The 11,171-nt window shown below is 66.7% G+C and overlaps 1 protein-coding gene across 4 annotated transcripts; it reads left to right on the top strand.

Moving 5' to 3' along the window:
• The first annotated feature begins 5,338 nt into the window (after window positions 1–5,338).
• PRR35 (proline rich 35) lies at window positions 5,339–11,150 on the top strand. 4 transcript variants are annotated; one of them, XM_070568920.1, is made up of 3 exons: window positions 5,339–5,632; window positions 8,884–10,010; window positions 10,278–11,150. In XM_070568920.1, exons 2-3 carry the CDS (start codon window positions 8,920–8,922, stop codon window positions 10,909–10,911), a joined length of 1,725 nt encoding a protein of 574 aa, XP_070425021.1. In that variant the 5' UTR covers window positions 5,339–5,632; window positions 8,884–8,919; the 3' UTR covers window positions 10,912–11,150. The 4 variants fall into 4 exon arrangements, with proteins under 4 accessions (XP_070425021.1, XP_070425020.1, XP_070425022.1 ...); XM_070568919.1 differs by lacking the exon at window positions 5,339–5,632 and adding an exon at window positions 5,770–5,889; XM_070568921.1 differs by lacking the exon at window positions 5,339–5,632 and adding an exon at window positions 6,072–6,112.
• The last annotated feature ends 21 nt before the right edge of the window (window positions 11,151–11,171 follow it).

Raw genomic sequence — 11,171 nt, 5'->3', positions numbered from 1 at the left:
AGCGTGCAGGGGAGGAGCTTCCAGCTGGGAGAGGTGAGGGAAGGGGGCCAAGTGCCCCCAGCCCCAGATGGCAGAGTGTCCGAGGAAGAGTTGGGGGGTCTCAGAGGTGAGGCCCTGCACAGAATGGGGAGTTCTGGGGAGGTGCCGGCAGGGGTGGACCCAGGGGCTGCGGTGGGGGCGTGGCCAGGGTGATGAGGGCTTCCTGGGGGAGGCGGTTGGTGGTGAGAGGATCAGGGGAGCCAGCCAGGCAGGCCTGAGGGGCCGACTCTGCCCACCACAACCGCGGCCATCACCGGCCAGCACCTGGACCCCAGCCCGGTGTGAGGAATGGACAGACAGGGCAAGCTGCCCAAGTCGGGAGTCGGCCCAACACATTGGGCCCCAGCTCCCCACCTGGGTCCACTGCCCACTACCGTGTCCCCTGCCCTTCTCCTCTCCTGCCCCCTTCCCCACGTCCCCAGCCCCCTCCCCATCTCTGCCAAGCCCGTCGGCCCTGTGTCCCCCCACGGTCCCTCTCCCGGCCCTCAGCCAGGCCACCTTGCTGCCCACCGTCGGCCAGAGGCTTCCTGGGGTGGGCGGGGGTGTGTTCGCACTTGCGAGGCGTCCCTGTCAGAAGCACTTAGTGTACAAATTAGCCGCGGCCTCCGCCTCCCTCTGCAAAGCTCTGGGCGCTGGGCTGACAGGGCCGACCCCGGGCCTTGCCCGCCCGCCCCGGGCGCCCGCAGCCACGTGCACTGCTGGCTGCCTGCCTGCCACCGCGCAGGAGGGCCGGTCCCCACCAGCCGACCCAGGCTCCTCTCAGCCCGGCCTTGAGCCAGCCAAGGGTGACCCGACAGGGCGGGGCTTACAGCAGACATTGCGGTTCTCAAGCTCGGGACCCAGCACCCAGATCACCCAGAGCGGCAGGTCCCGTGTCGAGAGCCAGTGGGGACGGCCGGAGCCAGTACACAGCCTCCGCAGCCCCCGCCTGCCCCGCCCGCTGGCCGGCCTGCCACTCAGGCAGGGAAAATCGTCTGTGACAGGCCCAGGAAGGCCGGGCCCCGGGGGCCGCAGAGCGACGCACATAGCTCTTCTTCCAACATATGGTTGCTGTCGGCCCCGGGCGCTGCTAGGCCAGTGCCGGCTCGGAAGCTAGGCGGGGGCTCAGGCAGTCCCAGCCTCTATCCCACCCGCCTGGCCACACCGCTCCCTCAGTGATTCACAAGGCCCCTACTCCAGCTCACATGCCTCCCGTGATGGGGAGCTCACTCCCGCTGCAGTCCCTCTCAGCCCCTTCAGGGAGTGTCCAGGAGCCCCTCCATCCCAGGAGCCTGAGGCATGCAGAAGGTCACCCCACACCCCACACTCCACCCCAGGGTGGCCATGACCTAGCAGGTCTGTGACGGGGGGAGCACGTGGGGAGGGGCTATCAGGCACAGCGAAGCAGGCATGGGGCAGGCTGCGGCCAGCCACCTGGCAGAGATGAATCCACAGCCCCAGGGGAACTGGAGCCAGAGGTCTTCTCCTGGGGTCTCTGGTTCCAGGAGCCTCCCAGCTGGATCCCTGTCCCTGAGGGTGAGTCCAATCCATCCCACGTCCCTAGGCCAGCTTGTCAGCCCCCCTCACAGACTCCCTGGAGAATTCCTGGCGTCCTACATGTGCCCCGTGGCCCATGATCCGCCCAGCCCTCAGCAACCTGCAGTGGGGAACCCCCAAACCTGCTCGCAGCCCTGTCCACACAGTCACCCAGTCCCGTGACTCTGCTTCGCTGCTCCCCTCACAACCCTGCTGTGAATCTGCTGTGGCTCCCTGTGCTCTAGAGGTCTCGGGCTGGCACCCAGGGCCCTCAGGTTCGACCCTGCCTCCTTTGGTCAAGCCCTGGGCCCGCCCCTCTAAGCCTGGGGTCCCTGAGGCCACCTCAAATGAGCAAGGAGGAGGAAGAGGCAAGGGTGACCCACACTCTGGGCTCAGGGGCTCACAGACACTCTAGGGGCTGCAGGGGCCCCAGGGCTCATCAATGAGTGGTGAACACGAGCCATGACCGTCATCCTGCCTGGCACTAACCCCCCCCTCAGGGGCTCCCAGACCCTGCCTGGGGGCTCCAGCCCCCCCATCCCTCCGCCCACCAGGAGGGCACAGGCTGGCCTGGCCCCTGTACCTGTCCTGGCAAGGGCCATGTGTGGACACTGAGGGGATGAGACAGGCCTGCCCCAGGCACCACGCCACCACCCCCTGCCTTCCCTGGGCCCGGCCAGCCATCCTGCCCACACGCCCCCCTGGCACACACGTACCAGCATTAATGGAGGTGACAGGCGGGCGGCCACAGGCAAGCTGGGCAAAGGAGGTTAATGGCCAAGATGAGGATCTGGCTGGGGGCAGAGGGAGGGGCTGTGGGTCCCCACGCCACCTGCACCAAGACCAGCTGAGGAGGGAAGGCTGCTCCCCGGGCTCCCACTGATGCCAGAAGCTCCTGGAGTCTCCCACCACCTGTTCTTCAGATCAGGAAACTGAGGCCCAGGGAGCGTGGGCTGTGGTTTCAGGGCTCAGGGCCACATGGGTACCAAGCCCCAGAGCCACGAGGGTCCCTGCCACTGCCTCGGGAGCAGAGGCCACCTCCCTGGGCCCAAGCTCACCCCCGACACATGGAGGTGGGTCCCAATGGGCAGGCTATGACCCACCCCAGCCCCACTCCCTGGTGGAAAGTGGGACAGGCCCCGGGCACAAGGCTTGCCAGCTGTAAGGGCAGATGTGACCTCACGCCTCAGGCAGACAGCACCGGGGCACAGCGGTGGCCGTGATGTCCCGGCCCCACCTGGCTGGGGGTGGTGGGGATGGCCATCTGTGCACCTGACAGTCTGACTCACAAACCCAAGCACGGGCCACTGGGCTGTGGCTGAGGTCTCGGGACACCCCGGAGCAAGCTCGGGTCCCCTGCAGCCCCCCAGCACAGGCCCCTCCTGGAAGCTAGAAACGCAGCAGGTCGTGCTTCTTGGGTGCTGCCAGCTCTCCCCTCACCCACGTCTCTGGAAAAGCCCGTCCATGGGGGCTTTTTTCCCCACACCCCAAAGCCTGGCCCTCTCCCCGCTCTGGGGGCTCCTCCTTCACCTAGGCTTCTCTTCATGCTGACAGGCAGGGCTGCTGGCGATGAGGGCTCTGTGATCCATCCCCTTCTTGCCCCCGGACGATGGCAACAGCCTCCGACCAGCCCACCCCCTGTGCTGGCAGCCATGGCCTCTCGCAGGCCCTTAGAGGGGTCACCCAGCAAGGAGTGGGGAAGCACAGAGCAGTCCCTGGGACCCAGCAGCCAAAGCCTAGGATCCCCACTCCCACTGTCTCAGGTGACCTGTGTCCCCTGTCCTCTCTGGGCAGTGCCCGTGACGAGGGGCCTGGGCCTGGCTGAGCACGTCCAGAGTGGGGTCTGCGTGCAGAAGGAGCAGGCCTCCCGGCCCCCACTCTCCACAGGGCTGCTGGCGTGTCGGCCGCTCAAGCTGTCTCCCGGCCTGGGGCTGCCTGCACGGTCAGCTGGTCAGCTGGGCCAGGCCAGGCAGGCAGAGAGGAGAAGGCTGGCATGCTGTGCCACCCGCAGTAGCCCTCCCGGCCCCGTGGACTTGATAGGGAGAAGTGGGGACCCCTAGGTTGCACCGGGGAAGGTGGCATGGGGGCAGGAGGGAGACAGAAGCAAGCACTCGCCCTCACGTCAGTGTCCAGAACCATGGGGCCCTGCTCCTTACGGACGCCTATCGTGGCTGACCAGAGCCCCAGGAGTCCTGTGCCAACCACAGGGCCATAGCCTGTCACCCTCCTGCACAGATGGGGAAACTGTGGCCAGGCTCACAGGGCCCAGGAGGTGCAAGACTCTGGATCCAGTGCCCTCCTCTGGCGACCCCTGGAAGTGCCTAGAAGGAGCAGGAAGGTACTCCTTCCTCTCCCAAGGCACCCCTGCCCCCCAACACTGAGCTGGGGACACCCCAGGAAGCCTCTGTGCCATCACAGCACCAGCCTGAGCAGCACTCACTGCCCTGGCTGCAGACCTCGTCCTTGGCCCGAAATGGCACGCCACACGTCTCTGGGTCAAGGTCCTGCCCCTGAATGAAGGCTCCGCCTCTATGTCCAGAATGACATCGCCGGTCAGACAAATGTCTACTAGGACACAGCTGAGAAGAAGTGGACCCCAGGCCGTTAAGTTCTGACAGCTTGGGGCACGACATGGAACCTGGTATATCCTGGGAGGTGCGACTGGGGGCAGCTCTGGCCATGAGGACGTTAGGGGACGAGGTTTCATGGTGTGCTGCTGAGACCAGCTAGGCAGCCAGCCGAAGGGGCGGACGGAATTAATAGAGAGAACACAATCTGTATTATTCAATGGGACGGGGACCATCAGCCTCAAGGACTGAGGTGAGGTCCCTCGGATCGCCACATATTTATTTGCGGGTAAAGAATCACAAGCAAGTACAATAGCAGAAACTCATGCCTGCAGGGACACGCAGGCTAGAGTCCAGAGGTTCTATTCTTCATCCCCCGAAGCACACCAGCCCATCCCAGTCATTCCCTTGGGGGGTATCTTAAGGACAATCAGCAAGGTATGCAGGCAGCGTTCTGTTCCTGCAAGGGCCAGGCGTTCCTAAGCCCCTTGCCTTCATGCCCGATAACATGTTCCCCTCCGGCCTGAGAGTCCAGAGCACAAGCAATCTGGTGTAATGATTATGAGGATCAGCAGATCACACATCCCCCCAGTCACCCATTTGGAATTTCTTTTTCCTTAGGCTTAAAGCCTAGCAAGAATGCTGCTATGATCTCCTGCAGCAATGGTGGGTCCGACATATCTAAGCCTTTGCCCGGCCCTGCCTCACCCACACCAGGTCCTCCCAGGAGGTACTGCCAGGGGACAGGAGTCCTGCAGGCAGCAGGCAGGTGAGGGCCTGGCGGTGCAGTCTCTTGGGGCACCTTGGGGGGTGGGGGGTGATGTTTCTAGAAAGGGGGTGACCATCCTTTCCCCAGCCGGTGGCTGGCAGTGGGCAGGGCAGGGGTTTGGGGGTGCAGATCCATTCAACCTCCTGCTTGGAGAAGAGGAACCAGCACTTGCTGGACGCAAGGCTTGGCCAGGGAGACTGGCCGGGCAAGCAGACTCGCTCCACTGTCGGTGCGCCAGGCTGCGCTGCTCGCTGCGGCTCCAGCCCTCCCAGGGCTGGGCTCTGTCTCCTCCCTGGTCTGGGCTCTGTGCTCTTGCTGCTTGGGCTGCAGCCCTCCCCAGACTGGCTCTGTTCCCCACGGCCCCCCCTGTCCCCAGGCTCAGCCCCCAGGCCCTGGCTCAGGTGGGCAGTTGTCAGGGGCCAGAGCCCTGCCCTGACGGATGAGTGCTGACGGCCCCTCTCCGTGCGCCCTCGGCCGCTGACACCCCATCACATCGCTGCGGGGACCCCGGGAGACCTGGCCGCCTCTGCGCACCCCCGCGGCAGCCTTCAGGCGACGGGGGCGGGGACCTTGCCAGGCGCCCCTCAATCCGCCGCACACCTGCGCCTCCACCCCCGGCTCCTCCGCGCCGCTGCCCGTCCCTGCCCTGCTCGGGCGGTGCCACCGGTGTCACCGGCCACCGCTCCATCCAGAGTTGCCGGCGCTGCAGGGAGAGCGAGCGGGTCCCGTGCGCGCGAGGCGGGTGAGTGCGCGCGAGGGGGCGACTGTGGCAGGGGGAGGGGAGACACGGCGGGGGGTGCACCTGGGGTGGCCAAAAGGAGACTGTACCCGGCGCTCGCGCGCCCCCTCCTCCGGTGAGCCTGGGTCGGAGGTCGCAGCGCCCCCCGGAGCCCGGCGCCGTGGCGCACGCGCGGCCGCTCCTGCTGCCAACTTCGGTGGGTGCGAGTCGGCGTCGGGGGGACGCGGTTCGCGGCAGAGGCTTCGGGGGCTCGCTGCGGAGTAAGTGACCGCAGATTGCGGGGGACGCTCCCGGCGCCCGGCCTCAGTTTCCCCTGCGGGGTCCTGGTCGCTGCCCGAGAGCCGGAGCGGGTCCCGCGGGGCCCGGGGTCGCAGCGGGCGCCGGGTGGGGAGGGGCCGGGCGGGCGGGGCGGGAAGTTTCCGCGGGTCCTGGGGCCACGCGCAGACTTCGCGGGCGCAGCAGGCTCCCTCGGCCGGGGCGCAGGTAGGGCGGACGCGGGCAGCGGCGCGTCCGGTGAAGTTTGGGGGCCACCTGGGGCCCGGCCGGGCGCGAGCGTCGTGAGGGGTGCGGGGCGGCCGGACTCCAGGACTGTGGGGGCGCCGGCGGAGCAGCCCCAGCCCCCACGTCCCCCGCTTCCTGGCGTCCAGGCTCCGCATAGGGACAATCCGGGCACAGCAGCCGTGTCCCTGCAGGAGGGCAGGGTGGAGGGAGTGGGGTCTGGACTTCAGCCAAGGAGGAGGCTGATCACCCCCACTGCACCCTGCCTTGTGGGGTGCTCCCCAAGTCCGATAGGGGCCAGTGGGATGCAGGAGCTGTAACCCCTGGCGGCTGGTGGTGGCTCCAGGTGCTGGGGCCCCCTCTCCCACCCTGGGGTGGGGCCTCCTGCTCCTGGCCTGCACCAGTTCTCCCCCAGACAGGGGCAGGTTAGTGGGCTGGGGGTCTGGGCCGGCATACTGGGGTGCGGGTGGCCCTCAGAGCTGCACCCAGTCACGGGTTGGGACACGTGTGTGAATGAATATGCCTTTGGGTGTGTGGGGGTGCATGCTAGTGTCTGGAGGTATCTTCTGCTTGTGCACAAGCATGCCAGGCAGGTGCCAGGCGTCCTCTGGGTTCCCATGGGGTCAGCAGCTGCTGAGATGGCTCCAGAACAAGCCCCCCACCCCCCCAGGCGGCTGATCTGAAGAAGGAGCAGAGGAGGAGCCTCCCGCCTCCAGAGTCCAGGAGCCTAGGAGGAGCCTCCCCAGTCCAGGGGCCCGGCTAGGAGGTGGGGTGCGCGGTGGCACCAGGCGGCACAGCTGTGTGGCTCCCAGGGCTGGGTGATCGATGGCCCCAGCACAGCCGCCTCTGTCTCCCGAGAGCACATATACCCATTTGTCATCTGTATCTTGGGGGAGGTGGGGGGCAGGGAAGGGGCCTGTCTCTGCACCCACCACCAAGTCCAGGGGGCGTCTACAGCCCCTCAAGGAGCCCTAGGCCCTTTCCTGGGCCCAGCCCCCTCCTCCCAACCCCTCTCGGAGCCCCATCCCCTCCCAGACATGGACATCCACAAACCAGTCAATTAGCCTCTGCTTGTCCACACCCCCCCACGCCCCGGCTGTGGCCATGCTGACCCCCCTCTGAAGGGTCCCTTCGAACGGGCAGCCCTCTCCACCCCTCGGGCCATCCCCATAGTGGGGGTGCTCACCCAGTGTTTGGGGGCAGCAGACATGACTGCCTGCCATGTGCAGAGCCCGAAGGCCAGCAGGGAGGACAACCTGCTCCCAGTGGCTGCCCAGCTGCCCCAGCCCCACTCTGCTCAACCCACTTGCCATCCCCGGGCCCTGGGGAGCAGGGCAAGTTGTACGTGTCCACATCCACAAAAGTGTCCGTGACCGTGTGTGTCTTTGGGTGTGTAGTGTGTGTGCATATGTGTGCACACTGCACCTGAATGTGTGCGAGTGCCTGCTCCCCCCCCCCCCCCCGCTGTGCTGTGAGTGTGTTCATGGGCACAGTGATGGTGTCCACTCTGAGTGGCGTGTGCATGTGCCATGGCCCTGTGTGTTTTGGTGGCCCGCTCTGCTCCGAGTCTGCCCAGTGGTGCAGAGGGTGACCTCCAGGTGCTGAGTGAGGGCTTGTCGGGAGCCTGGTACGCTTGCACGGGCATACTCGCCATGCACCCCACGAAGATGGGCACTGGGGCGGTGGACGGCCCAGGTGGCGGCCCAGATGGAGTGCGGAGCGGGTTCTGAGTGAGCGTGCGGGGTGTGGGGAGAGGAGGGTCTTGGCGGAGCTCGGCCACTGCAGGCTTAGCTGCTGACCTGCCGGCAGCCACCCAGATGGAGCCAGGCTGAGCAGGTGGCTGTGCCGAGGGGCCGTGCTGTGATGTCCACGCCCCCCAGCCTGGCCTGGCCCCACGTGAGGGTGACCCCCTCAGAGACCTCCAGTGCCCACCCGACACCCTGCTGGAGCAAGAACACACACACACACACACACACACACATGTGCGCGCATTAACCAGCCGCTCAGAGCCTTCTGCTGGCTTCTCATCTCAGCCGGAGGGGAACAAGACGAGGCAGGGCTGATGTCCCCCGAGAAGGCGCCTGGTTGCACTTGGCTTGTTCCAGTCCCTTACCAAATGCGCATCGGGTAGGCAGAGACTCAGGTGGGGGCGATGGGCGTGGATGGAATCACCCCAGACATGAGCCTGCGGGCGGAGATGTGTGCAGTGTCACCTGATAAAATACGGGACGCCTAGTTAAACTTAAATTTCAGATAAGCAATGAACGGTTTTTTTAGTGCACCTTGCAAATATTGGCTAGACCATCCTTACACTAGAAAAGTTTACTGGAGTCAGGTCTAAGGGTCTAAAGATTTTCTGTTTTTTCCTTTTTCTCCCAAAGTCTCCCGGTACTTAGTCGTGTATTTTTAGTTGTGCGTCCTTCTAGTTGTGGCATGTGGGATGCTGCCTCAGCGTGGCCTGACAAGCAGTGCCATGTCTGCGCCCAGGACTCGAACCAGGGAAACCTTGGGCTGCTGAAGCAGAGCGCACGAACCCAACCACTTGGCCACTGGGCCGGCCCCAGTCCGGCAGTTCTATCTGCTGTGTCTGTCGACCCTAGGAGCGGGCGTGGAGAAGGACTGAGGGGCGGGCAGCGGCCCAGGCCGTAGGGCAGAGGCAGTGCCCCACTCTCGCCCCTGGAGCTCTGGGAGCTGTGGATGGAAGGGCAAGGGGAGGGTCAGAGGGGTCGGCACTGATCGAGGCCCCCCGTCTGCAGGTGGCCATGGTGCCGGGGCCTGCCCGCTAGCAGGCCATGTCCCGAGAGGCAGGCTCGTGCCGCGTGGGCCCTGGGGCTCGGGCGCGGGCGCGGAAGCCCAAGAAGCCACACTACATCCCGCGGCCCTGGGGCAAGCCCTACAACTACAAGTGTTTCCAGTGCCCCTTCACCTGCCTGGAGAAGTCGCACCTCTATAACCACATGAAGTACAGCCTCTGCAAGGACTCCCTCTCGCTGCTGCTCGACTCCCCCGACTGGGCCTGCCGCCGCGCCCCGGCCGTGCCCCGGCCCCGCGCGGCCACCCCGGACGGCCCTGCGGATCCCACGGACCCCGGAGGCCAGCCCCAAGGAGCGTGGCTCCCGGATGCTCCCACCACACCTGACCTCGTCGTCGCTGACGTCCTCTCCCTGCGCCGCTGTGTCGGGGGCCCCAAGCCCGGGGCTGAGGGGTCCCCAGGGACACCGCCCCCTGTGACGAGGGACGCCCAGAAAGGTGCAGGCCACGGCAGGCGCCTGGCCGAGTCTTGGAAGCCGGGGCCAAGTGGGGGCCCGAGGGGCATGTCTGTGGTGGACGCGGCAGTGGCTGGCCCTGGGAGTGGGGTCCCTTGCTACCCCCCGCCCACCCCTGGTGAGTTCCCTGAGGCCCAGAGCCTTCACCTGTCCCTGCTGGGCGTCAACTACCCTCTCGGCCCTGGCCTCTTCTCCTACCTGGGGCCCTCCCTGGCTGCGGCAGCCCACATGCCCTTCCTGGCCTCAGCCAGCCCGCTGCTGCCCCCAGCCACGGCCTTCCCTGCCCCACAGCCCCCAGAGCGCCCTGCCCTGTTCCCCCGCCTGTTCTACCCCCTGCTCCTGGAGCACACCCTGGGGCTGCCAGCAGGCAAGGCTGCCCCTGCCAAGCCCCCCGCCCCCCCAAAGGGGCCCCCCGGGACTCTGGCACCTGGGCTGCTGAAGGTGCCGGCACCTGGGCAGGGCGGGCCCTGGCCCCGTGGTGCCCCTGGGGACCCAGGGCAAGATAGGGAGCTGGAGCGGGCTGCCCAGAGTGACCCCAGGAGGAAGCTGCCTCTGGGAAGCAGGCTGGAGCCCCCGAAGGCCCCCTCCAGTGTGGCGAAGTTCAGCTCCCAGAGCAGGTGGGTGTCAGCATCTCTGGGTCACGGGGGGCGGGGGGCGGAAGTGTGGGAGGAGGGCTGGGCAGGGTGGCTGGGCCCTCAGTGGCCGGGAACATGGGCTTCAGGCCACAGCAGGGAAACCGAGACCAGAGAGTCAGCCTGTCTGTCCTTCTGGGGTCCTGAGGCCCTAAGCCAGGTGACAGGCTGGACAGGGGGCATGAGGGGGGAGTGGGGCAGGGGCTGGGGGCACAGGGGCAGTGCAGCCTCCTGACCGGCTCCTATCCCTAGCCTGCAGACCTGCCCCTCCATGATGCTCTGGCCTGAAGACAAGGAGCCAGGGGACCCCAAGACCCCTGGCCCTGTGGCCCCCCTGCCCCAGCAGTCGCTGGGCCTGGCGCTAGGGGTCCCTGGGCATGTGAGCGAGGACCTGACGCGGGTCCTTGGCGACTACGCCAGAGTGGAGCGGCGCCTGGGGCAGTTGGTGCCTGCGGGGGGCCTGGCCCCACGGCCTCTGCGGGAGCAGCTGGGCAAGATCCGCCGGGAGCTGCTCACCATCCACCAGGCACTGGAACGGGCTGTGCGGCCCCCGGATACACCCCTCGACCTCTCTGTGAAGCGGGCGCCCGCCAAGAGGTCTGAGGCCCCCTTGGGGGCCTGGGGGCAGCCAGAGCTGGGCTCCACACTGGCCCGGGGGACCCCTGAAGCCCCCAGCATGCTGGGCCCCACAGCGCCTGAGCCCTTCTCCGGCCACACCACCAAGTGTGAGGCTGACTCCAGTGTCCCACCCCCGGGCCTACCTCTCCAGGCCCCAGAGGACCCTGTCATTCCTGGCAGCAGCTGGGGTACCCATGGCGGGGTTGGGGGCTCCTGGCCCCCTGAGGCTGTCGCTGGCCTGCAGAGCCCCCCGGGCGCCGAGGTCTGAACACAGCCCCTACTGCCACCTCTGTCCTTAACAGACAGCAGCCCTTCTCCAACCCTGTGCCCACCACCTGGCCCCCCACCCACCCCTACCCAGGGGCTGAGGCCCAGAGCCTGTCCAGCATGCCTGTGGATGGACCCCACCTGCCGTGGCTGTGGCCTGTCTCTGGGGCCACGCAGGGAGAGCAGAGGGTCACGGCTATTTATTGATCACAGTTGTGGACATTAAACCACCTTTACACACCCCGTCTGGGCCGCTCCAGC

This window comes from Equus przewalskii, chromosome 12 (genome assembly GCF_037783145.1).
Source record: "Equus przewalskii isolate Varuska chromosome 12, EquPr2, whole genome shotgun sequence".
Lineage (NCBI taxonomy): Eukaryota > Metazoa > Chordata > Mammalia > Perissodactyla > Equidae > Equus > Equus przewalskii.
The sequence above is the reverse complement of the archived record's forward strand: the minus strand, read 5'-3'. Positions and strand labels throughout refer to the sequence as shown.